Source organism: Buteo buteo, chromosome 12 (genome assembly GCF_964188355.1).
Source record: "Buteo buteo chromosome 12, bButBut1.hap1.1, whole genome shotgun sequence".
NCBI classification, from domain to species: Eukaryota; Metazoa; Chordata; class Aves; order Accipitriformes; family Accipitridae; genus Buteo; species Buteo buteo.
Window position 1 is genome coordinate 13,351,727 of NC_134182.1, and position 27,293 is coordinate 13,379,019.

At 36.0% G+C, this 27,293-nt stretch overlaps 1 protein-coding gene across 8 annotated transcripts in view; it reads right to left on the reverse strand.

Annotated features, from left to right (window-relative positions):
• Window positions 1-1,245: 1,245 nt before the first annotated feature.
• Window positions 1,246-27,293, reverse strand: part of SYT14 (synaptotagmin 14) — a 93,720-nt gene continuing 67,672 nt past the window's right edge. For all 8 annotated transcript variants that reach the window (XM_075042758.1, XM_075042755.1, XM_075042762.1 and 5 more), the window contains 2 exons: window positions 15,271-15,460; window positions 1,246-10,965 (listed from right to left, as the gene is read on the reverse strand). In XM_075042758.1, the coding sequence (XP_074898859.1) occupies window positions 10,652-10,965; window positions 15,271-15,460 (504 nt within the window). In that variant the 3' untranslated portion in view covers window positions 1,246-10,651. The remainder of the gene's footprint in view (window positions 10,966-15,270; window positions 15,461-27,293) is intronic.

Genomic DNA, 27,293 nt, shown 5'->3' on the forward strand with positions numbered 1-27,293 from the left:
AGTGACTTCAAATTGATTTTAAATACTACCTAATGTGGAATTTGCCACATGAAGACAACTATTCAGAGAAAACCTTTGACAGGTAAAGATGTATCTGCATAGAAGTGATGTAACTGGGCTCTACCTGTCTGAAGCAATTACTGTTGCACAACAAACTATTTAACAACTATGAGCATTACATGTAACACTGCTCAGCTACATGCATGAAACATGGGTGACTGAAAGGTGCCACACATGCAGTTGAAACCTGAATTTGATTCCCATGTATATTAACTCTTTTCTGTGGTCTGAGTAGAAAATGGCTGTTCATACGTGGTGAACAACTATCGCCCTACAGATAATGTACCTATTTCACTTATTCTGCCATGTTTTCACAGCTTCATAAATCCTCAATTTTTAAACAAATATCTAATAGTTCATATTATCACTTTTTAATAGATCTCATGTAATCTGGAGAAAAACATTTGTGGTTTGTTTTTTTGGTTTTTTTTTCTGATAGACAAAACGGTATGAAATTTCTTGCGACATCTTCTAAAGAATTTGGTGGACACAACTTAAGTGCTCCTCTCGAAATTTCTCAAGTACCAAATATATATCAGTCTCTATATGGAACGACAAGTTATTTTTAAGTGTATAGCCTTTTGAAAATGCCATCCTTAACAGTAGCAAGTACCACGTTATCTTATTTGTAGAAGTCCTAGGATTTGCACAGATGATGAGGATGGGTCCAGATGATCAGGATTGTATAGCAAAGAAATGTACCCCTCTCTCCACTTTCATCTGGTGAAAGTCACTGGGCTATGCTCCTTTCATCTGCAGAAATGGGAAGAAATGAGACAAGTTTTTTATACTAAGTCTTCCTACCTTTAGGATAGGGAAAAAATCCCTTAATTGTTGTAACAATTCTTTTTTTCATGTATGCTAATATGTATTAAAATGTACATCTTAAAGCAGAGCTGCCCTGAGAGCCCAAAAAGCTTTTTTCTAATATGTAGCACAAAAATCATTAGAGTATAATATAGAAGATCTAAGCTGGGTCATAGTAAAAATTATAACTGTTACTTACAGAAAGTGTTCTTTCATGTTTAAATCAAACCTCAATTATTCAGCCTACTTATTCCTTAGAAAGTGGAAGTGAAGCATAAATACGTTAGATGAGACCTCTTCTGAGAAATATATGTGCGACAAAGAAGCAGAGGGAATCACAGATGACCCCAGAAGAAAACTGTATAAAGTCAATCAGAATGATCACCTGAGTGTGTCTTTATTTGCCTGTATACACATCATATTTGTCAGAACATTATCACACTGGTTAATTTAAAATTCTCTAAGTAGAAGATTCATGACATCAACAAAGACTGTGAGGAACAGAAAGAGAACTGGGGAAACTTAGGAAATTTCAAAACGGAGCCAAAAAGTGTGCAAGGGCTAGGATTAGTTAGCTTGCCAAGATAAAAAAGTTTTTCTTTTTAACACAGACAGCAGTTCAAATGGTTGACCAAGTGTTACTATCTTCTAAACAGTGAAGTCTATTACATTTGTTTACGATCTATTGAATTCCAAAGTAAAGTGACAACCAGTTTTAAAAGTGATTTTTCCTTTTTTTTTCCGAGTACTTTCCAGCAATTAAGTTCACATGCAAAAAGCTGATCCCATGTACAGAAAATACTTTGAAATAACCAAAGGATACCCATTCCAGTCCTCAAACTGACAAAAATACACTTCACAGAGTAATCAATACAAATAGAGCAAACAAAATACAAATCCACAGCTGCAAAGCTTCAGATATGCAAAATGACGATTTTAATGTTGTGACAGATCCATGATTTGAAAACATACTATAGCATGTTTTAAGCAAACTAACATGGGATTATAGTTACCTGTGCTGTACAGGTAAATATAACTAAAAACAGCTGGTGGCATTCTACCTCTCCCCAAAATCAGGGGGTGTGTAATGGGATGCGTATGTTGGAAGTCCAGCTTTTTTTACAAAAAGAGAACTGACAACATTAAACTAACCTTGCATACTGGAAACCCTCAAGATTAATATACAGTAGCACAAAATGATAAAAGTAGGTTTTTGCTAGGTAATAATAAAGAAAACAAAATAAGTATCTGACAACACACAACTGGAGATACTGTAGATACAATGTGACACTTAATTATAAACCCCTCTGGGGATTTACAATCTGACACCCAATATGCAGATCTGCACATTCATCGCCAGAACTCCCGTCTTCACCTGCTGTGGACTGAAATGCCATGAAACATATGTCTTCATCTGGATTATAATGACAGTTTCAAAGTCCTAAGACTTTAATAAGCTGCATAAACAGTTGCAAACAGTCATTTGCTCTAATTATGTTACTGTCAAAATGTAAAAAAAAAAATTTAGAGAATTTTAATTACTGCTTATTCAACTTAAAAACGTAGAGAAAAGAAAAGCAGCTCAAGGAATTCTGAAAATAGGGGTAAATTCAGTCACGGACATGAGTTAGGGGCTCCAAGGTTCTGTACAGAAATGAAAGTATGAAAACAAAATAAGCAAATTCAAGAAAGGAAACGAGCACTGATATTTCACCTCTAAAAACTTTAGTAAAAATGCTTTTTTTAAAATGCATATAATTAGAAGCATGGTTGATAACATGACTGCAATATAGCCATTTTCTACAATCTTTGATTGATATATAAAAATAATTCTCTGAGTTCTGCGCCAAACAGGACTTGCAAATATAACCTATTCCCATTAAAACTGTGCTTGGTGTCTTAAATGTTTAAGGCTATACATGCACCGAAATTTAAGGAATTTCAAGTTGGAACAGTAGTTGAAAACTGTGTTATATTACATAAATTACACAATGAAGGGATACTGGTAGGAGATGTACATACAATGCAGCATGAGTCGGTTTCTGTAAGACCAGCATACACTAGACAGTTATTATATAATATCAGAACTTCAGACACAGAAAAGCCAAATCTGTTCCCAAAGTTGCACACTTCAGATATAGGTATAAAATGGGTAAAACAAGCTAACTGGACAACACTGCCATATTTTTGCTTGTGATGGGATTTTGATTAAAATGCACAAAGAAATACAACTCAAACACTTTGCTACTGATAACAACAATGCACAATCAGTCAGAAAAGAGGTATCTTGAGTTCTCGGCTGTGAGTCACATTTACAGAAGCCTATTTTGTATTTATTCAAAGAGATCCAGCACATCATTTCTGTCTTTAAGTAATAGCAAGTCCAAACATTATTTGTCCAAAGAATTAGAAACAGACTTGGTTCTTTGGTTAAGACCATGTGACTTACATCAAACACAGGAATCAATTAAGAATAAACAGTCGTATGAGGAGGTTTCTTGGAAAGGGGGCGAGGAAGGAAAGGGGAAAACTTCAAATTCAAAGAAATGCATTGTGTTAAAGTGAACTGCCATTTGAAACCTCCTGTACTAGGAATAATCAGGTTAAGACATCTCTCCAGTTGCAGTGACATTGCTTACACACCATAACTTTAGTTTCTCTATGTTAGTTTTATACAAAAGAAAGAAGGCACCGACTGCATCGGTGGCATACAGGCAGTATAAAAGTATGCAAGAAAATGCTACATACTGTGTATTTCATACTTTTAAAAAATGTGGTGAATGTGTGCTATCTCTATGCACTATAATGCTTCACAAATCCAGTTTCTTATATCCCAATGAAAGAATGAATTAAAATGTGAAACACATTTTAATAATCTTGCTGATAACAGCACAATTCAATAGTTGTATTCACTAAGATCAGTTATTAGCTTATAGTCACCAGAAAATAAGTTCAGAATTACTGAAGATCAAGGGAACTATAATCTATAACTATACTTTTGGGACAGAGCTAGCAGCCTTTACTCATGACGGATGTCCTGCTAAGGATGGAGAGGAGGCTCAGTTTTACCACTGTTATATTCATGTTAATAGTGCCTATCTCTGAGTCATCCTGGAGAAATAGATGGAATTGCTTATAGGGAAAGGTACTACACAACATGAAAGATGTGTGGTTAAACCAGGACCTGGGTAAAAGGCAGTAGGTTCAGGCCCTTAGTCATTGTATTAGCACTTTAGATTGTGTAACAGTGATATAGCTTGCTCATAGAGCATTTAATTTTACATTGTTAAATAATCTTATATAAAAATAGGTAAGAAAGCTCTGTAAGAAAGTATATATACTATAGAAGGAGAAATCTCTCCTTAAAAAAAGCAAAGAAAGGGAAAAATTGAATAAAAGGTTTCACTAGTTACGCTTTGTCATGAAAATCACATTAAAAACAGTTACCGTAAATGAAACAGTACTGAGCACTAATCAACCTTGTGGTTTGCTGGAAACGACAGCAAACTAGCTGTAGAGTAAAAAAAAGATCATTGCTCTATATCCTTTTTTGTAAATATTCCTTAATACATTCAACTGCTTAGAAATTTTCTTAAAATGTCATAATAAGCCATTTGCAAAATTTACTATCAAAACTTGTTCAAAGCCCTGCCCCTTGCTTGCACTATGGCCTAGAGATTACATCTCAAAGCTACAATGCTTCTGGTTAATTCTGTAAATTCATTCAAACTCATGCTTTGGAAATGAACCAAAAGTTATGAAGCAATCCACTTTAGACCCTTGGCATGCAGTGAACATCCACAGGATTTGCAAAACACAGGAAAAAAATTAACTTGATAGAATGGGCAAAACTCTTGTCCTCAGATATAAGAGAAAAAGGATGACATCAACTACATCTCTGAATGTCCATGAGGTATTCCTTCAGTGGTATGGTATTACTGCTTCTGCTCTCCTGAGTAGGGTCCTCAGAGACAGGCAGCTTTTGGAGGCTTTATGCCAGCTCAACCAGTAGATGCTTCCAAGGAAGTGAGTGAATTCTTCTTGCTATTAGGCTAGCCCTGCCTATTTTCTGGGCATAGCTGTTTCCTGGTCTTCATTCCTACAGGAGCAATACTACCCAATTTCCTGACTCCTGGCACATTCCTCTGCAAAAGGATGTGTTTTCTATATTATACCAGCATAAGCCTGCACAGCAAAACCTGATCCAGTGTGTATCAGACCAATTTATTAATTCAGTCACATCATGTTACATTTGAATTAATTAAGCTTGCTAGCATTAACATAATTGTGCCGTATTCAGGTAGGCATAATATAAGCAGATACGTTGGACGCGGAAGATTTCTGCATAGTCTGCAGAAAGGAAGAAATCCTGTTTGAACTTAAGGAGGGGCAGTGATAAGTTCTTAAGGCTAAACTAATCTGTGTCACTGTGGGGCAGTTGGTACTCGCCCTACTCGCACTCGGCAAATAAACACCATCTGCCCTGCTTACATCTGTAAAATACACTAGGTTAGAAGCCACAGAATGCCCACACAGACCGGTGCTGCTTTGAACGTATAAACTCCCACAATTCAGATGTCAGTGTTTCTCTGAGTAGGGCCCTCTGAGGGCCGCAAGGCTCCAAGAGTGGAATCTGAGTCACTGTCGCTGCTACTGCATGAAGCCGTCTCTTGTTTTAATGCTCTCACTCTCAGATGACATCTCTTCATCAGGCGTTGATTCACTGACAAGCAAACGCTCCTGTGACTTTCCCCTCAAAAACTACCATCAGAACAAAGTAGTCTGAAATCCAGCTGTGATGCACTACAAATCTGGCAGTTGAGTTAAACAGACCAAAAATACAGAACATTCTTGATGGCTCATTCTAACAATAAACTTTGCTGAATGTTCCAGTTAAAATGATCAAGATGTTTGGGGATTGCTTTAACATTTTTAATATTAAGTTTTAAAAATATTTCAGAAGCTGAGGAAAAGAAGAAATGGAAATAAGAGATGATTAAATAACAAGTTTGTGACAATATCCAGATATTTGGCTTTTTACCTCCATTCATAATTGGAATCACATTTGATTGTGTTTCGGGTGCCATGCTGTACCACTGCTCCAACCTACTGATCCTATTGCACTTCATACTTTCAGGATCAGGCCTACTCTCCTGTCGATGCCCATGGGCTCCTCTCATTAATGTTAATGGCAAGCAGACATGCACATCAGTGGGAGAATGAAGTGGATGTTTAGCTGTTACTGAGAATTCAGCTTCAGGAGGAAGTCAGTCTGCCCTACAAGTGACAAGCCATAATTTTAAAGTCTGCTTTAAACAGGACAGCTTTTTTTCCCTCCAGAAAAGTGTGATGAGTAAGTAAAGGGCTCAATACAACTCTCAGTTAAATGAAATGGCATTCTGCTGTTAAGTTTCAAGTTGGAACAGCTCAGGCCAAAAGGCTTCCCCTCAAACCTCTTTCTTTGATTTTACCGCAGACTTTTTGTTAGAACTTGTATGTGTAATAGCGATCTGTGTTCAATTCCTACATGAAAAAGTCTCCTTCAAAGAAAAAAGTTTTCTTCTTCTGCTGCACCACATTAAAACTTATGGTTTGCATTTCAGAACTCTTAGGGAGTTGGACAGGTCCCAGAAATTTTGCACCAGTACCTTACTGTAACAGGTGCAGAGTGCCCGTGACTTCTAAGGTCCAGAGACTGCCACAGACAGCTTCTCAGGGTGCTGGGGAGTTTGCAGGAGCAAGTTAGAGAGAAGAGAGAATAAATCAGTAACACAAACACAAATATTAGACAACAAAAAAAATTGCTCCAAAGGTATGAAAAATGGGAAGGTACTGATGCTAGCACTGCATGTGCCTTCAGGAATGGTTGCAAAAATTTACAGGTGAAAATATCTCCTACAGTAAATGCCATAAAATCTGTTTTCAGCTCAAGTATTCTCTTAATTGATAAACAATGTTCAGCTCCCGTAAGACCATATATATTCATCCCAAGGGCTCACCGTATTTCGAAATCTAATTACTAATGAGGTTAGAGGATCTCAATCAGATTTAGAAATTACGTCATATTTCTCCAGGAGCAGATCTTACGTCTTGCCTAACTTCTGCCTTTGCAGCCAGACCTCGCAGTGTGGTTATGACATGTATGTCTTAAGTCCTGAGCATGAGGCAGCACCACGGGGACCAAGCTTTGCATCTTACCAGTATTATCCTCCTTCCTTGTGCCACCTGGCTGAATGGGGAACAGAAGCATGGCTGTGTTGACTCCTTGCCTCCATGCATGTGGGAGGCAGCGATGTCCTGCAGGTGCTGTACCACCTCTCATCCTTATGCGCAGTGATTTCATGCTTGTCTGTACTGCCCTTCACCATCTTGCCCTTGCCACAGAAAGGAACTAACCAACTTTTTTGTATTTATAATACTTCAAGAAGACCTATGTGGAATGTTCTAAATATTAAAACAAACAGATCATATGCAGAAAGGATGCAATATTTTCAAGAATAGAATCTGTAAGAACATCACTGTTCTATAATTATTTAAGGCTACACTGACAGGAAACAGATTCAGTTCAAGAACTGTAATCTCTACATAGTATATTGGCACACAAAAAAGTAATTTGATAAACTCTTCCAAGTACTTACTGTACTTTTGAACAAAGGTAAACACAAAAAGCTATAAAAAAACCCACAGACAACTCTGAGGAAAATACAAATGCCTCTAATTTGTTTCCAGTACTTTGTTCTTTAGAAATTCTGTTCCATGCTTAAGACCTAACTGAATGCACAAAACCACACTGTATGTATAAGCCCTTATGCAGGGTTTAAAAAACCCCAGTATCTAAAGGCAGATTTCAAATACAAAAGTAAAGGTTTGCATAAAGCAATAAGAAAAAACAAAATTACAAACAAATCCTAAGAATGGGATCTAGGAAGAAAAAACAACATGACAGCTATTGATACTACAACTATTTCATAAAAATCCCAGGGTGAATCCAATTATTGGTGTAACTGGTTTTGCATGGCAAATCCATATTCTGCTGCCTCAAAATTACACATTCATTTCCATTCTTTATACATTCAGTTCCCACCCTTTTTACAGTACAAAACCAAGTAAGCCAAACCTGCTTCTGTGAAGCACAGGCTGGACCTGCACGTCTTGGGAAAAGTCACATGATCTAGAAAGAGATTCCTCTTCCCAAATGTGCCCAACACAGACTACTACAAAACTCTGCTGCGTCCAAATTAAGATTTCAGTGTCTTAGAAATCTGAATGATTTGATGTAAAGCTGAAACAATGGAACCTACAAACAGAAACCCAAGTCATGACACAATTTAGTTTAGTTTGGTTCTGTAAGAGGTTATTTGCTGCACCTTCCAAACTGACTTCTTCATCTGTTCGATGGTGATGTTAAGTATATTCTCCACTGGAATGAATTTGCTCGGTTCTTGCTGTTAAATACTGTACCTTATTTTATAAAGCAAAACCTGTACAAAGAGACAACCATCAAGAGAAAACTTTCAGCTTTAGGAAAGAGCATCCAAATATCCACAAACAGAATGAGTAAAAACACTTCCACATCCATTGAAAAATTGCTTTTGAACAGCTTCTAAGTCAGTGTTTCTATTATATGGAAAGCTGAAAGGATTGGGAAAATCTGGGCATTTTCCTTATGCATATAAAATTAATGTTGATTTTTTATTAAATTCTACACTCAACATTACATTTCACAACAAAAAGGACTGAAAGAGACAACCTGTATTGTATTACTGCAAGACCATTCCTGTTTAAAGAAAGTTTTTGTATAATTTGTATTTAGTAAATAAAGCTTCTGTAAGGGAAGCAGCAGCGCAATACCAGAAAAAAAAAAAAGGCCTGTAATAACATTTTAAATCTTTAAATCAATAAAAACTGAAAGCCTGGCTCTGCAAATAAACTTCTCAAATGACACCAAATAAACCAAGAAGTGGAATTACAATATCATTTAAAAAGGACTTAATGATATTGTTAAATAGTGTGAGAATTTGAGAACCATGTGAAATATCTTTATTACAGCATACTCACTGTCTCCAATCTCACTGTACTTGACTGTCTGTATACCCTAAAGCCAGGATTGTTCACAGGTATTATAAATAAATTCAAGAGAAAAACATTTGTCCTAATGAGAACACTCTAGACTACCACTAATTCTCTCAACAAAACCCAAAACGTCACTATTCTACCCACCAAGTGATACAACAGTCAGTGAAGTCCTACATTAGTAAGACATCACAATCATTTGTAAGAAAAAAACTGCTTGCTTCCATACAGCAACAATTAAAAGTAAATGAAACTTATAATTAGAGGCAAAAAGAATATTTGAATTGGGAAGCTTTTCAAAAATATGTTTACTTAATAATCCACAATTTCAGTAATATGAATTAGATTCAGCAGTCAGTAAACTAGCGCGATTCCAGTTAAAGTATTTGGGACAAATAGGAATCTCAGAAGCACAGATATTTCCTTAATTTCGGTGGAAGCCATGAATGTTTATCTGATGGCAAGCTTTCTTGTGATACTGTGGCTTCTCAATTGTGTCGTTAGAAAGCTGTGTTTCCCAACTTGAATGTAAGCAAAGCAAAGTTCTATTTTGGGTGTGAACATTCATTCAATTGCTGGCAAATCACTAGAAAAATAACTTACTGATGTTCTCTTCTGCAAGAAGAAAGGTAAAAACTCCTGGTCTGCTCTCTACTTCCAAACAACAGCATATGGTAATCCCTAAAACAGCTCAGAAGAGACCTTTTTCAAGATACCTTTTTCAACCAAAGCCACAGTATTTCACATTCATTCAGAGTAGTTCAACTGCTTCCACTTCGTTCACAGTTTTTCAACCTAACTTCCAACTGCTGATGTTTTAAAGAAATTCGTATCAATTTGTTTAATGAAAATATATTTTAGTAAAGTCGTGCTCTATGAGCTTCCTACATTGGAATACATGAATACAGGAAGTGCTTTCAACAGAAAGTTACATAGTTCTACAGTACAACCTGTCTAAGGAGATTTGGAAGGGACCAAACTAATGATCTGGTCTCTTTGGATTAGGCAGAAGTACAGGCAAGAGGGAAAAACCCAATTTATGCCATATATAGAGCTCGTTCCTGTCACAGATTGAAGAAACATTAGTTTGATGTCAAGGTTCACCCGATGCCCAAATGCTAGTATTTTTCAAACCAACTGCATATCAAAAAATGAAAACTTACTTGTACTAGGCTCCTGGAAAGAAACTCAGTGTAAAACAACAGTATATACATATTAGCTATATTAATAAGTGTTCTCCACCGGTGGTTTTTTTTTTTCTTTTGCTCTACAGATCATTAACTTTTTCTCAAAGTGCAAATTATTGACCTTTAATCTGAATGCAGGCAGGTCAGAAGCTACAGTATTAGAGCAATACAAAAAGTACACAAGGAGGAGCTTACATTAATTTGGAGAACCTTACATAAAATGTTTCTAAATTGAAAACCACAAAACAAACCCAAACAAATACAGCATCAGGTAGATGGGGGAGAGACCGCTAACATATCTGTGTACAGCAAGGCTTCTCTGACACTAAGGAAGTGTCTGACACTAAGTGAAGATTAAATATTAAATCCTGCCATTTTGCATGTTGTGCGTTCTTTACGATGGAATGTTGACCTCAATTTTCGTTTTTTACTTCCACAACAAATCTGTTGATTGTGACTGGGGATGATCATCTTCTTGAGAGACCAAACTCCCTTAAAACCATGACTGCACTTTGTACTGTCCATTAGGATTCTAGTAAAGTATGCCATCTACATACTTGCTGTCCTTTAGATTCTTTCATTTCAGTCCAGTGATTGAGTTCATCTTCTCCTGAGCTGTTGAGACCTAAGGAAATCCACCCTATCATCTCTTTTCGTTTCATGCTGCGCTTATTATATACAGACAGTATGAGCGTCACATCTGAAAGCTGAAACAGTGCCACTTGGAAAACGAAGGTTTCTTTATATACTGGATTTGGCTGCCCTCGGCGGATTGAAGTTTTGCATTTGGACATCTCTTGCCCCATCGAGTTCAACAGTGTTAACTTAACATAGGTATCTACAAAATAAATCATATTTTGGAATGTCAGATATCTTAGAACAAAAGTTTCTGAGAATGAGATATTTACAAGATAGAAGGATATGGAGTACACCAGGCTGACTGAACACAGCTTAGTTTAGACACATGGAAAGATGACAAGTAAGCAAAATTATAACAAACACACTAACAAATTAACTAGCTTCAGTACTATGTAAATGGATTAAGTTAAAGCTATACCTTATAATCCTCTTCCCCTCGACCCCCCTTATTTGTTCTAAACAAACTTAAATTTCATTAACACTTAGCAAGCTCCAACTAGCCACAACACTGTAAAGCATACCACTGAATTTTCAGAGAATAAGAATAAACAAAGTGGAATGAAGGCAACTAATGAAGAGAAAAAAAATAACGCTGATACACAGTGATGATATCAAAACAGCCAGAATGAAATGTTTAAGAATAATCTCTGCATGGATGTGGTTCTTGCTTTGGGCATTTCAATTTTATTTATTTTAAAGACCAAAATGTAGCAAATTGCATTCAAAGGTGGAAGTTTACAGAATACAAAAACCCTCTTAATTCCTAGATTCATGAAGGAATAAATTTAATACACCTTTAAAGAGAATTATGTTTTTGCATAATTCAGGATGGTTGTTTAAAGTACAGTTTGTACAGTGCTCTTAGGAAGTACGTTTAAGAAGCTGATTCAAGTAAATGTGGTTAGCACACACTGGGTGTTAGTATTTGGGTAGAAACCCTTATTTTTAAAGCTCTGTTTTAGTTTGACTAGAAGCAGCAAGCCATTCTCCTGCAGAAGGATGTACATTTCATGAAGTTAACTGATTTTAAGAAATATTAAACTGTATAAAACAATCTGGTGTTTCACTCTTTATTACTGTAATATTCATGTTAATGAATAATATTATTAAAAGATTGGAGTTTATGTAATAGAAACACATTGAATATTTTCACTTTGCAGGTACACTGAAATCCCAACATCCATAATCAGAGATAAATGCAACTTTTGCATTAAAGAGTGCCACAAATATTAAACATATAGTTTTATAAACCAGTATGGTAGGCAGCCGTGGATAGCTTTACTGCTGGCAAGTTTTCTTTTGCATGAAAAAGACAACATCCAATTAGTTTCTGCAGGAACTCACCTCGGATTATATAAACCTGTCCACCTATCAAGTGTTTTAGACAACAGAACAGTCCGTCTGACAACAGGGGGTGGAAAGCAGTAAAAGAAATAATGACCAGATGTCAATAGTTGGGTGAGAGAGGATCAAAGGTTAAAGTTTAAGAGGAAACACTATTCACTGGAGTGGAAGAACACAAAACCTTAGCAGCATAGATCAGAAAAAGGATTGAACAAAAGGATTGTTGGGTAAAATTTAATGAAATGAAAATTTTGTGCAGTTTTTGCGTAATCTTTAACAAAAATTACACCACTTGCATAATGAGTTATCTTAGCACTAATAGCTACTGGGTTCTACAGCACACTCAACATAGAAAGAACCATGCAAATGATTAGATTATAGAAGACTGGGTAAAAATCACTGTGTCCTTTTTATCAAACCTTATGCTTTTTCATGCAAACTCCAGCATATTAAGAAAAACTGCACAGAGTAATTATACTTCATATATTAAAAGCAATAAAATGAAAAATCACTGAACTGAAAACTAAGCTGGTTTTGCCCTTAGCTTTTATAGTTATAGATATTTGATTGTAATACTTTAGTTTTTGAGTACTGATGGACTTGGGCATGAGAATGACTCTGATCTGATCTCTAGAAGTAGCTGAGGGATGCTTGCATCTGAAATTCAACTATGGGTCTCTATTTAAAATGCAAAGATCTCACTTGTTAAAATCCATGTGTTTATGGATTTAATGTGTGTGTGTGCATGCATACACACACATGCATTTAATGTGCAAAAGCTTGTACCCTGTTTCAACAAAATTTTAAAGATACTAAGAAGCACCTTTTTCTCAGACAAAATATTAATTGTCACACAGAGAAACAAAGACACGTTCTAACACCAACTGTTGTTGCCTGCAGGATTTGGCCTATTTGCCTGTACTTGGTTGCTAAATGAGTTACTATGTAACATATAAATATGCAGCAGAGGAGTATATACTGCCAAGAATCAGAAATGTAGGACTCAATCCATATTTGCTGCAGAAGCATTTCACAAAAATTGCATAGGTTCACAACCCCTAGACTACAGAAAGGATCGCATGTGGGAAAGAATAATTGCTTCCATTTGTATCATAGTTTCTCAAGACCTGAATGAAAACTGACCTGTGCATGTACTTTGCAGCACTTCTCAGGATTTTGGACCACTGACAGTACAAACAACAAATCTGATCAGAGCATTTCATCATCATCCCTATGGGCCTTAGTTTTCATTTTGTGGAAATGATGGCATAGAAAGAGGCTGGTATGTGTCCATGATGTTCTTGACAGGGAGTTAGGAAATGGTAGTGGTATGTACCTGGGTCCAAGAGTTTACAAGAAGATGCTACCACTGCTGGGGGGCAGGGAGAGACACGCAGCACAAAACAGCCCACAGAAGAAATTTGGATTCCACAACATTCTGTGCATGGTCTTACTAGACCCAAAAAGTGCATTAGTTTCCAGATTTCTACAAACAACAGAACTCCAAACCTGCATTTGCCTAAACAGAACTGGACTATTATTATTATGAATATCAAAACTTCCCCCTATCCTTCACAAGGTACGACAAAAGCTAACACACAAGATCTTCCCTCCAAAAAGGTTAGACAGAACATGGTATTACAGGGCTATGTGCCATGTTCTATGCTGCTTTCTTGCAATCTGAAACAGATTTTTGACCCCAGTGACACACACACACATGTTAGCTAGACAGCATGGGCCCCCAGAACCCATTTTGGGAATTAACATACGAGAGAATGAACATATCTGTCTTCAAAACAAGTACTGAACCCACCCTAACTTGCATATTCTAAATATTAAGAAAAACTTGGCTTTCTCTAGAGATTTCAGAAAGATACGCATAAGCCACCTACTGTTTTTGCTTCAAGGGAACACATGGCCCCTTCTCTCCAAGTCTTCCCTCCCATTCATTCCTTCCCCACCCCAGTGTCCTTGGGCCTTCTTGGCTTTCCCCATCTATTTCAATGCTTTGTCTCCAAATAGGTGACTCTGGGGCAGCTACCTAATTATATAAAAGTATGAGAGATTCTTCTTCTGCCTTCCTTCTTTGGCCATGTTAACAGTCTGGCTCCATCAGTGCGAAAAGTATAGAGAAAGCAAAGCAGAGTAAGGCTCAGCCAAATGTAATTAATGAATAGAATAAAACATGGGTCAAGAAAGAGAGAGGAGAGCATCAGTCTCAAGTTGTTTGGCTTACTTCCTAAACTCTGAAGACAAAGTGAGATGTGCAAACCATTTATAAAATGTTGGCAGCCTGCTACATAATCTAGTAGTGCCAGTTAACCTGCTAGTGCCATAAAATCTGGGGATTAAAAAACAGAAAGAGGGGCTAAAACCTGAGCCTCCAGACAAAATCAAGACAAACAGGTAAGGTATGTCTACAAGTTACGTAAATCAGACTCATCATCTAAAAAACAATTTAAAAAAAATTTTAAAAGTTCATTACTGAATTTTCTCAAGCTATATCAAAGAATTAGAGACAGTAAAAACATTCTGTGTGTGACATTCCATCTGCCTCCAATTTAGAAGTACATAAAGTTCACAGATATTTCAGACAAATATATTTTTGAACAAATGCTTGAACGCACAGTTCAAGTCCTTTGCGATGAGCATTCCTTCTGCACAGTAAACATGCCAAAGGTCTCAATTCATTTCTCTGTTGTCTTTACTGACATTCCCAAGTTACATATATTACTGCCACATATACACAGGCATATAAGCAATTAAAGACTGCAGTATCAACCCTTCTAGGAACAGCAATAACTGTTCAGAGTGTTTATATTAATATTAGCTGGCATGTACTTTCTCTTTAAACACTAACTTTTTATTCTTGGCCTGTGATGTGAGGCATCAGTAATTTAGCAATTAATCATTATGATAAAGGTAATTTATTAGTCAGTCATCATGAAAAATTAAAGTCTTGTCAACTTACAATTAATATTTTGAATTTTAGATTTTTGCTATTTCCCGACTGACTAGAAATATAAAACATGAAACAGATTAGTTGATGATTGCTCTATTTCATTTTGATTGGGTAAGACTAAATGATAGGATTGAAGTCCTTGCTACTGAGAGCCCCACCAGTACAGAAGCATTAGGATGAAAAAAGATTTTCACTCACTGGGTGGTCTGTTTGCTGCCAAGTTTTTGAAGTGGCTGCCTTTTATCACTTCTGCTGATAATCTTCCAGTTGTAGCATTATAAAGGAGGCCAATGAGGATTTCTGGAGCTGAGCCATGTACCAGAGACTGACAAGAGGAGGTACTTTCACTGCAGGACACTTCTGACATGCTCATTTGAGAGTCACAACCCTATAAAACAGATAAAAAGTTCTATGTATTTTATGGAACAATGTTACTGGGAAGTAAATTTTTAGAATAACACATAGAAAATTAGGAAAGCAACTTACTGACAATAACAGAAGTTCCATTCAATCACCCAATAAGAAATGTACATCCTTAATATATACTTAGTTTGAATATGTTAAAAGGTTACAAAGACTAAAGCAGTCTGGAATTAAAACAATTCTTAATTTTGTGTTTCTGTTGCTTCATAATTCAGGAGAAATAATAGCAGAAGATGAAGAGCAGCCTTTATGGTCCCTATTTACTTCAATTGCTAAGATAAGACCTGTAACGTAATTTGTCAGCATCCTGGAGAACATTAAACCTTGGATCTTTTACTTTCCAAAAATGGAAAACACTAGTGGAACTTTGAAGATAATAAAATGCAGGAAATTCTTATTCATCCTTTGTAAAGGTTATTCTCTAGACTGAGAATTTATGAGTAGCAAAATAACAGAACACATGCAAATAGAAAAATGCACTCTGTCTAGAATAAATTAGATTACAAGGAATTTAATTGATCCAGGGATACAGAACTGCAATAGACCCTTTGTCTTGGGTGGGAAAGGAAGAATGCCATCCTAAAGCTCAGCAAGTGATGCTTTAATTTCCACCCTGCAAGCTTCCAAAAAATTCAGCTCTGTCATGCAATTCTCACCACATCGCATCTTTGATGGGAACTTCCAATATTAATTTTTATCATTTTAACCCCTCATTATTGGCCTTAAAAAAAAGAAAAAAAAATGATACTTTCTTTATACTGCCATGCTGATCATACCATAGTTGTTCCTACTTTCATTTCTTGCTTTCATGCACTGGCACATAGAGTTGTACCACTGAAAGTAAGAAACTGGACGGAATCTAGCCAACAGCACGGCAATTTGCCTGGTAGCCGAGAAGAGACTTTTGAATTACCAGTATATCCCTTTATGATTCTCTCAGGAAAAAAAATGTAAATTAGATCCACAGATCTTTCAGATATGGCTTGACTCATTTGGGAATCTGGCAGCACTCTTTCAAGAAGTCATGATGATTTTGTGAAGCTGATTCTTCCAGATTCCAAATGTCTCTATCATTTCCAGCAACAGCTGACATGGGCGCAAGATCAGTCCTAAAACCTAAATAGCACAAATCTTCATCAAGATAAAAGTTAACTTTAAAAGCAGGTAACTTGATCTGACATATAAAGCCCAAATGCATTACAGAATCTCAAATTATAGAAGACATGATAGCTACAAGAAGAAATTATGAACCTACAATAACATCCTCCATATTGATGTTTTAACTAGTTCTTCTCTATAGAACATTTCCAAGAAGTGTGGCAGAATTTTCAAGTAGCAAACTAGTTCCTCACTAACAAACATTCACTGTAGCTGGCAAATGTATTTTTACTACTAAAGAAGGACCTCAACAAAATTCCCTGACTTCCATCCCCCAAGCTGCAAATTCTGAATTTTAAGTCACTGGTTATTTCTCCAGTAGTTCTCTATTCAATTCCAAGAATAAATTTCAAATGGGTTGCAAATTGTAAATTGCTGAAATTGAACTACAAGTATACATTCATTCTCCGATTCTTGGCACTCACAAAACAGGGAACTTTTGATTCCTAACTTCAACAGCAGAATACAAAATGGAAAATTTAAAAGAAAGATGAGTTGATTCAGCAGTCAGTATACACTGCTCACTTGAAAGCCTCAGACTGTCAAAACTGCAGCTATTACTTAAGTTTTCTGGTCTTTTAAAATTGTAACACATTATCCCTGTCATGCTTATCCATCTTACTATTTTGTTGGGCCAGGAATTTAACCACAGTCAATGTGATACTGGTAAAAGCTTAGGTCTCAAATTTGATTGTGATCGTGCTGCAAATCCCCAAAAAAGAGATAACACGAAGTGAGCAGCTGGGTAACACTCCCTCCCAAACCCTCAAAGGGCTTCGACATCTGTACTGAGAGAAGGTGATGATACCACTTTTTTCCTAATTGTGACTTATTTGTACAGTTTACTAATGTTCTTATAAGGACTCAGTCTAATTCAGTTTATGACAGAGTTAAACTGATTACAACGGGTATCAGAATAACATTTGGAAAGCTAGAAATAGTAAATAGTAAATGAGTGATGACTGAGTGGGAATGAGTCCTGAAGTACCTTGAAAAGGAAGACAAGTAGCTTCTGCGTGATATATTAGAGAAGGGGGAAAACAACTGAAAAATGACACAAGTGTGATATTACAAAGTTACCTAAGGATGGGCTAGAAATATCATTCCTTTACAATAGAATCCTGAGTGGATGTGAGAAGGGCAAGACTGCATTTGTCAAGGCCAGAGAAAAAGATCTCATCAGCTGAATGATGGGATGAGAAGACCCAGGTGATGCTTCAGATCTGTAAGTGGATGGAAATGCAACTAAGTGGCTGTACCTTAGAACTGTTGCACAGATAGAATTGGAGAGAGGGTCTAACTTAAATGTATTGCTACAATATTTTCTAAAACAAAATATTTTGCCTTTTGTTTTCAGACAGGTGGCAGGTTTGAAACAAACAAAAGCATGGTGTTTAATCCCTCATGTATAATAAACTTATGAATCTCCTTCCTACAAAATGCTGCGGTGACAGAAGTTTAAAGACATTAAAATAAAGCAACCAAATTCACTGAAGAAACAATCTAAACAATATTTTGTTTTCCATTTCACATAAAAAAAAAAAGACTCCAATCCATTTTATTTCATGCTGACCCAAACATATTTTAAAAAAATACTCTGCTTTTCAATTATGAACTGGAAAATCCTAATATAAAAGAAATTGAGATGGTTAAGAAGAAAAATGAAGTAGTGAGGAGTGAAGCAGATTAGAAGTCAGACTGATGTTACTGGGTTAACAACATAAACGGAAGTATAATTTCTGTGTCTATGATAAGGGAGAAAACAGAGAATTTGGGGGGCAAGTAGGTAAAAGAGATGAGAAAAAGGGGAAGGTGAGGTTGTATTTTGTCAGTTTTCTTTTGAAAGAAAACAGAAAGATCCTATGAGGAAGAAAAGAAGAAACAGGAATCAGGGAAGGTAAAGAGACAGCTGGGATCAACAGGGCTCAGATCAACAACTGCAGAAAGACTTTTCATTGCAGGACAAAGTTAAAATCAGGGATACTGAGAATTATTAGATGTCTTCTCAAAAGTATTTTCTCCACCACACAGTTTATTGTTCACATTGTGGAAACCCATTCATTGTTTTCAGTAAGGTATTCCATGATAATCACAGCTGCTGGTAAGTAACCTGACTTTGTGTTAAGTCCATAAGCTGCACTAGAATTGAAAATAACAGTTTTCCAAGTCTCTGTACAGAGGTTTTTTTCTGTTTACATAGTCAAAATTCAAGAAGAGTGCTAACAAACTCATCAAGAAAAAAGCAAGACAAGAAGTTACATTTTTACCTGCTCAAAATGTAACCTTCATGATCACATGCCAAAATGTAAAATATTAACACTGAAATTGCTAATTGGTACAACACGAATATAAACTTAGTTACAACAAAGCTTTCATCTCATGACATTACAGTCCTACCAGATGCTTTTCATTCCATACAGATCTGCATTCAATCTATCTGTAGGCCACTTTGATACTGTAGCTCCACTGTGGGAAACGTAATATTTAGACCAAAAGTTACCATTTGTTTGAAATAATCTGTCTACGTAAGTTTATTTTTGTAACTCTTCTCTCTCTTCCTCTATAAACACTGTGTGTATTTTAATAAGGGAAAAAAAGGACTAAGGTTCCATAATAGCAAAAGCCTTTCAAGGTCAGTGAAGGACCAGAATAGCCTAGTAAGAACTGTTGTAAAATCTTAAATGCAGATTTTTAAGAACTTGGATGAATTGTCAAGGTATTGATGATCTGGCCACAGTGCAAGAAGCTGTCTCTTGAGTTTGTCTCCAGGATATTAATGCTAAATCTCTAACCTATTTTTGTCAATTTAGCCATAACAAGAATGTATTATTAACAATAAACACAAGCAAAAAAATATTAGGTAAAGTCTATTCCAAATATTTGGTTCAAAGGTCTGTCTTACTACAGTAAATTATAAATTTTCAGCTTTTCAATTTTATAACACAGAGCTTTGTGCAAAGGACCTAAACCTTCCCATAGACACCACAGGATAGTACTTTACTACAAAGTTAGGCAGATTTTATTTGATCAACACTTACAAGAATCAGTGCCTTTCACTAGATTATAAGAGTAATGGGTGTTATATTCTACAAAAACTTAATTACTAATTCTCCAAGCTATTGTCCTTAATGACTTCTACGCATATATTATCTAGGGAAGAAACATCACTTTTTAATAAATATATAACAAAAACATTCCCATTAAGCGGTATTTGTATTTCACAAAATACAAATTTGTATTTGTACAACAGTTGGCAATCAAAAAAAGAACACTCTTTCCTCCCTCATGCCAATGAACGTGAATGCATACAATGCATGATGTCAGACCTGAACCCCTAAGAAGTATTTTCATTAATCTTTTTCTCTGCTCTCTTACAACATAGAGAATCCTCTATTTGCAACCATGGTAATATATGTAAAACGTATTTATTTGTCTTCCTTCACCATAATTCCATGGAAACAGGATATTTGTTACTTACATATTCATCTCCTACTGTTATTTTTCTACACCCTGAAGTTGTGCTTATAAATTCTGCTCTTAAGCCAACTGGAGTTAATGACAGGGAATAATGCAGCCATGCTCTGAGGGCAGTTAAAAGTTCATTTTCCTCCACACACAGGTTAAAATCATGCCTCTGTAGGCTTACAAAACAAGAACATCTGATTCTCTTGGCTTTTCAAAATATACACAGGAAAGATGAAACCTTGCTGACAATCCTTCAGCAACAAAAATCTGATTCACAGCATGTTACTTGTCAAAATGTCTCTCTCAAATTTTAAATGTTAATGTTATACCAGTAATGTCTTAAAGAACTTTTTTGCACATTACTTTCTTCTACTGCTATATCAATACAACTGAGGGGTTAGGGAAGGAAATTTGAATCGTTGTAGGCAAAAGAAGGAACTGAATCCAGGTCTCCAACATTTTAGATAAAAGTATTCATCTCTCTTCATCACCAGCCCAGTGCTGAACCCTGAAGCTACTGTTCCACTTTCAGGCAAAAGCTTGCTGGGGTGATGAGAGCACCCAGGCACCAAACAGGCTCCAGACCAGCTCTTAGCCTGGAGCCCATCCCCTACTTCAGCTCTGAGAGGCAGAGAGGAGGAGAACACTGAACCTAGAGGCTCCACATCCCTCATTAGTGGCTTAAGCACAAGGTACTTTATAAAAACATGTTTCAAAGCTAAAATACTTTTGAAAAAAGATCAAGATCATTCCTGGGAAAGAGAACTTAAACCACCTGAAGAACTCAGCCCTTTAAAACACAGGGATGTAAAATAATTAGGAAAGTCAAAGAATGGAGCCTTATAATTTTGAATTCTGGCATCTAAATCCCACTTACGTGCTATACTGGACACTTGGATGCTTTTGCGGAGATGTTTGCCTCAGTTCCTCATCACTTCTGCTTCTGTTTCCTCTAACTCATGAAAAACTGTGACGATCGATATGCTTGAAAAAAGGAAGTCCTCAAAAATACAATACTCATAACAAAACACTTCCTTAAACGAAACAATCAATACTCTTTCTGTATAACTAACAGCTGCAGGAAGTATCAACTTTTTGTTTCTAAAGGTAGAACTCAGGTGTTACATGATGCTCAAAACAATATTAAATATTTGAAATAATAAGATTCTTATTGATAAGATTAATAATAATAGAAGTTTGCAAAGATGTTGCAAAATAAGAATTAAGAAGCAAGTGCCAAGAAAGTTTGTAGGTGGGTTTTTTTTGTTTTGGTTTTTTTTTGTTTTGTTTGTTTGTTGTTTTTTTTTTTTTACACATTTCTTTCTGTACTGTATACCATTGTCATTTTGAGGCTTTGGCGATTTTAAAAAATACCTGAATTTAAATGGTGTCAATCTGGATATTCTAGCTTTTTTGTTTGGTTGGTTTTGGTTTTTTGTTGGTTGGTTTGTTTTTTAAAGAAAACCAACACTTTTGAAATTGTACAAAGCTACCTATCTTCACAACACGTTAGGGAGGAAATTCCAATTCCTCTTGTAGCTGGCTGTCCTGTATAGTAAGATTAAGAGATCATAGAGTTATCAGTATTTTGCTTTAAACTAATTACCTGAACTTGCAAATGCTGAAACATATAGTTTTAGGCACGTCTCAATGATTCAAACTTTAGGAAAGCATCATTATTTATGACAGGTAATTATTTGGGGTTTTTTTGCTTAATAGCTTCCTTGAAGCACGTTCCAATTAAGTATAATATGCATTTTTATTCATATACTTAACACTTTACAGTATTCATATCTAAGTCAACTTAAATCACAAACATGAAAGTAAATATTCTAATAATATATCCATTATTCAACCTGATTTTAGGAAATAAAACATATTAATTTGGGTAGAATGGCAAGCTTTAAAAATTACCAGGATTTCCTATTCACAAATTCCAATTAAAAAAACCTTTAGCAAATAAATACATTCAACATTGACGGTATTCACATCAAATATGGAATTGTTTTAATTATTAAGCTACTATTAATGTAGTTGAAAATCAGATTATCTGAAGTGGTAAAATTCACATTTCTCATCAAATGCTTCTGTTCTACCTTCTTTTTTACCCTCAAGAGAAAAAAAACTTCTAGATGCAGAATTTTACAAAACACATTGTTTTCTCACAGATGAAACACTGGAAAATGGAGCTCAAATGAAAAATAATAATTCTTTCATTCACTACAGCCAAAGGACTAAAATCTTAAAAATTCTATGCACAGCTTTAATTTATGATAGATACTATAATGTACAGATACATGATGATACTACACAAATTTCAATTTTGAAGTAATTTAAAATTAATTTTAATAAAAAATTAAAACCCTTTTGGGTTTTCTAGTAAGAATACAGCATTATTAAAATAAGGTTTGTTTTCAAACTTTAGGGTACCATAATTTAGTCATAAAATGAAAGTGACAAAATAAAATGTATATATTCTTAATAATGGCAAAACAACATTCCACTTTTCTGAAAGATTTTGAACAAGTTCACAGCGAGATTTCTGTGTTGCTGTTAGTATTTCATGAGAATTTGCTATTATTACTTTGTGTCTAAAAGTTTTAAAAATTATCAGCTCTGCAGAACAAAACATTAATTCTCTACAGAAAGGGAAGCATTTTAAGTTTTCTATAACTTCTATTCATCTGCATTTAAATTACACCTTTGGCTTCCTTGCCAGATTATGAAAGGTCACCTAGTTGTTCCATAGCCTTAATGGGCTTGAAATTTGCACAGCAAACCCGAGCAGCGGTGGAGGCAGTTGGAGATGAATGTACAATGGAATTTACAGCATTTACAAAAGTCTACCGGCTTTTTATATGGTCATGGGCAAGGGGAGGAAAAGAGGCAAGAGGCCTTTTATTATCGAATTCTGTTTTCTGAGATAAGACATGTAGCATAAAGAAACACTCAAGCACTAAAAGCTGTTAGATGTTTGTGCTAGCAATTTAGTTAAGAACATCTGACACCAAGTGCAGACATTTTACCTGCACCTGATGAAGCTATGCTAACAGCTCCTACCCAGACTCACTCACACCTCCCCCTCTCTTTACTCCCTGTCAGACTTGTAAGACCATGGAGATGTTACTGTGGGACAGCTTCCAAGACCACAGACTTCTTTAAATGACAATACTCTGTCCAGATGGAGTTATTCTCTATGCTCACTGGGGAGATCAATGGCAAATAATTTCATTTTTTCTCTTTTCTCTCTTGAGTATACTCTTTCAAACTGGAAAAGAGAAAGATTCAGTGATCAAACAGTAAGCATAATTTATGAGTAGTCAATCTATAGACTAGTATTTGATGGCATAAACATTCATGCAATTATTTTTCACAATGAAAAAATCCATAACCTTAAAGTACATTTATAATGCATTTGTCAGTTAAATTATCTGCAATTAACAGTTCACCCAGCTCCAATTTAATCTGCTAGTGGTACCCCTTTTGATTTGTTCAGGTCATGTTTAATCTCATGATCGGAAGATCACCAGGTGTTTGCAGTTATAAGGGATCTGCTTCAGTTCTTAGAGCTATCATACACACCACAAAGAAGGGCAAGAGGTGGAGATAAACTGGATTCTCCTGGGGCCAGCTGACAGCTGATTAAGCCCAACAGAAAGACAGGAGCTGCGGAAGATCCAGCTCAAGGTCAGACAATGAGGGCCAAGCCTGCCAAGAGGCTAACACACTAAGACTAGAAGGATCCTTTGCTAAAGGCACCCTATGAACAGAAATGCTTATCTGACACCAAATACAGGATGCTTGAATATACAAAAGAAGTGATTACCTGGATATCCTCAAGTCTGAAATGAAGAATGCTAACGAAGTACACTTACATTACACTGCAAAGCCCAGGAGAAGAATTATCGCCCAGTAAATAAACCAAAAACTAAAACTAAAAGTTCCACAAATATGTAAGTTATAAATTTGCAGACTAGGCAACTTCATCTGTTTGTGCAATGTCTCTGATTAGGATTTCCCCCAGTGGAGATGGAGGAAAACTGCACATGCTTTTGCTGAAGGGTGCTCAAACCTGCAAACAGAACTGTGTTTTCCCTTTTTCTTGTTTCCTTGAAAGACAGTAACAAAAGTGACAAGATATTTGTGTGTACACATACATGAAAACAAGAAAGAATTCAAATTATAAGAAAATAGAATCGTTGGGAAACTTGGTATCTCTAAGGGAAACAGAAATTTCACTTGGATTCATAAGTTAAAGAATATATCTCCACTGAAAGAGTTGCTTGAGGAAGATTTGAGCAGCAGCTTGTACTCTTCAAAAGTAGAAATTTCATGCAATGTGACAACCTTGTTAGTCTTTACTTGTAACTCCTACAAAGACACTTCTGGGAAATTTACAGTTGTTTTTACAGTATGATTATTTTCCTTACTGCTCTTTGAAATTGCAATCCAGGTTGGGAGATCATACTTAACACCACAGAGAGTGATAGTCTGAGAATCTCACAGATACCTGATGAAATTCTCATTTTTCTAGCTTTATGTATTGATGAGCTTTTTTCATTTTTTTTTTGTTAAAGATGATCAAAACTAGACATACAATTCTAGACAATGTGTTTGTCACTGACGGACTGGCTTTCTGGGGCAGCAAGAGCATTGCTCAAGAGGATTACTTCGATTTAATATTGAACAGTCATTCACAGCCTGTCATTTGACTGGGCGCATTTTAGAGACTGAAAAGCATCATCATACACTCAAAATAGTAATACCATGTCTAAAACATATTTGTGGACCCAAATATCAAAGATTGTGGGGATCAAACTGAGTAAATAACTTTTTTCAAGCAACTCATTGATTAAAGGCAAAAGATCCCAGTATTTATTTATTTTACTCAGTACACGGATACTAACATGGAGAGACAACAAACAATCTTTATTCTGGCTACGTGGCCAACTGATGATTTTGACAAATAGATGAAATTCTTTACATTGCTGACATCAAAGAATTCTCCCAGTATTCTACATTCAGGGTCATGGTAACAGATCTAGTTACTAAAGTAGGAACTTGCCTCCCATCTGGGTATCAGCAAGGTAGTTGAAAGTTAATGTTAAATTCACGGTCTGGTTTTGCTAATGTGTTGAAGAAAGCCCTGGTGTTATGCTGGCATTTTTTTAAAAACCTCTAAAAACCGGAAGGCCAGGTGGACTTTGTTAACTCCGCCATGGCAGTGGCATGCACATTCAGAATACTTTGACCATCCACATTGGCCAGCACATCCCAAAAATAGTATAGAAAAACCATTTTGATAGCATTTTTATTAGCTCTATTATCCATGACTGTCAGGGGTAACTGGAATCAAATTATTATTCTTGTATCTTACAAAAAAGTCCAGCAATAAAGGCTAGAAATGCAAACTAATTGAGAAATGTGGTGGATGTACAAGATTCAACTAAGGGCTCTCGGAACCTCATAAGTAGTCAGAAGCTTGTTTCCAGACAATTAGGGTTTTTCATTTGGAAAAGCTTTAGACTCTTTGAATTGCTGATAGAACAGGAATCACAACCCTAGCTAGCCTAGACATGACAGAATGACAAACCCTGAATTGTTGCTTTGTGAAAATGTTCCTGAACTGATCTTGGACTTGATTTTCAATGGACGAATAGCAGCAATATGGCCCATGCCTACGAGGGTATAAGGCAGAGCATCCTAATGACAAAGATCCTTCTCGTAATCACAGTGGAGGTAGCCAATAACCCATGAAAGGGCTGAAGTACTAAATTTAGTTATAGAGTTTAAAGCAGTTTGCAGGGACTATTGCCTCTTACTCTGGATTCATTCAAATAACTGGATATGAATTTCTGTAGAGCTTTAGGAAACATTCTAGGATAGCTCACTCGAGAGGCTTGTTCAACTTATGACAGAAATAACCGTATCACCCTCCACGACAGTAATCAATTATCAAAAACAAGTGGCATATGTTGAAACTGGTCAACCATTTTGCTCCTGAGATGACAGAATGGCTGCAGTTACCTGAGACAAGTTGTGACTGTAAAAAAAAAATAGATCTTGAAAACTACATAAAAGTGTTCTACAAAGCATCAAAGTTATTCTATGTGGGACTGAAACAGTCTCACAGTCTCAATGCCTAGTCCAGTGCTTCTTGGATGAACAGACTAATATATGACAAAAATTGCCATGAATGATTAGACATATTTACATAAGAAAAAATCCAGAGAAAATAGCACTGATTTGGAAAGCCAATTAATTTTTAATTGTGACGACTGAACTTAGCTAGCGGGAGGTCCTTATCATCTGGTCAGATTCTGAGTTCTTGAAACTTGCATCTGTCAGAAGAGTGCAGACACACCACTGGCTTTAAAGCCCAGTAGCCACAGCTGTCTTTGTGTTTTTCCCCCCATATCCTGATGAAGACCCAAGCAGAGAGAGAGACATGGGTTAGCACTTATCTTCTCAGCTGCCAGGAGCAGTGCTCAGTCACCACCACACAAAGGCACACAAGGTGAGGCAGCCACGACACTGGAAAGATAACGGCTGTTACTTGCCGATACTGCCACGAAATGTTGCACAACCAGCCAAACACAGGGAGACTGCTTCATTTGCCAAGTACTGTCAAGTTCTCCTGCAGCCTCAGTAACATGATCACCATTTTCCAGTCACCTAATAATTTTCTTCAAAGAAATTGCAGGAGTCATCTTTCTTATTGTGTCAAAGGATTAATTCTGATTTTCCATGTTTTACACCACTAACTCAAATGAATTCAGCAAGCTATTCCCAAGATAAGAATGTGCTCAGTGTTTAAAGATAATTGCCCCTTACTTTGATGAACATAATTTTTACAAGCTAACTGAAAGCATTTATGCACCATCACATAGGAACTGATCCTTTTAGGTAGAATTCTAGTTAAATAAAATACTATGAACAAAATCTTTTGAGTATTTTTTTTTTCCCCCTAGACAAGTCTTAGTCATTTTTTCATTAACCGTTTTAAAGTATCATACTGGTATTTAGTAAAGATCTGTTTATATGTATGTATTTAAGTATTTAGCCTTCCAAATATAATCCTGAATAGACCATGCCATAAGAACACAATAATAGAGTCACCAGTAAGTTTAAAGTAAGAATTTTCACAAAACCTGACAGCTCGACTCCAAAATGGA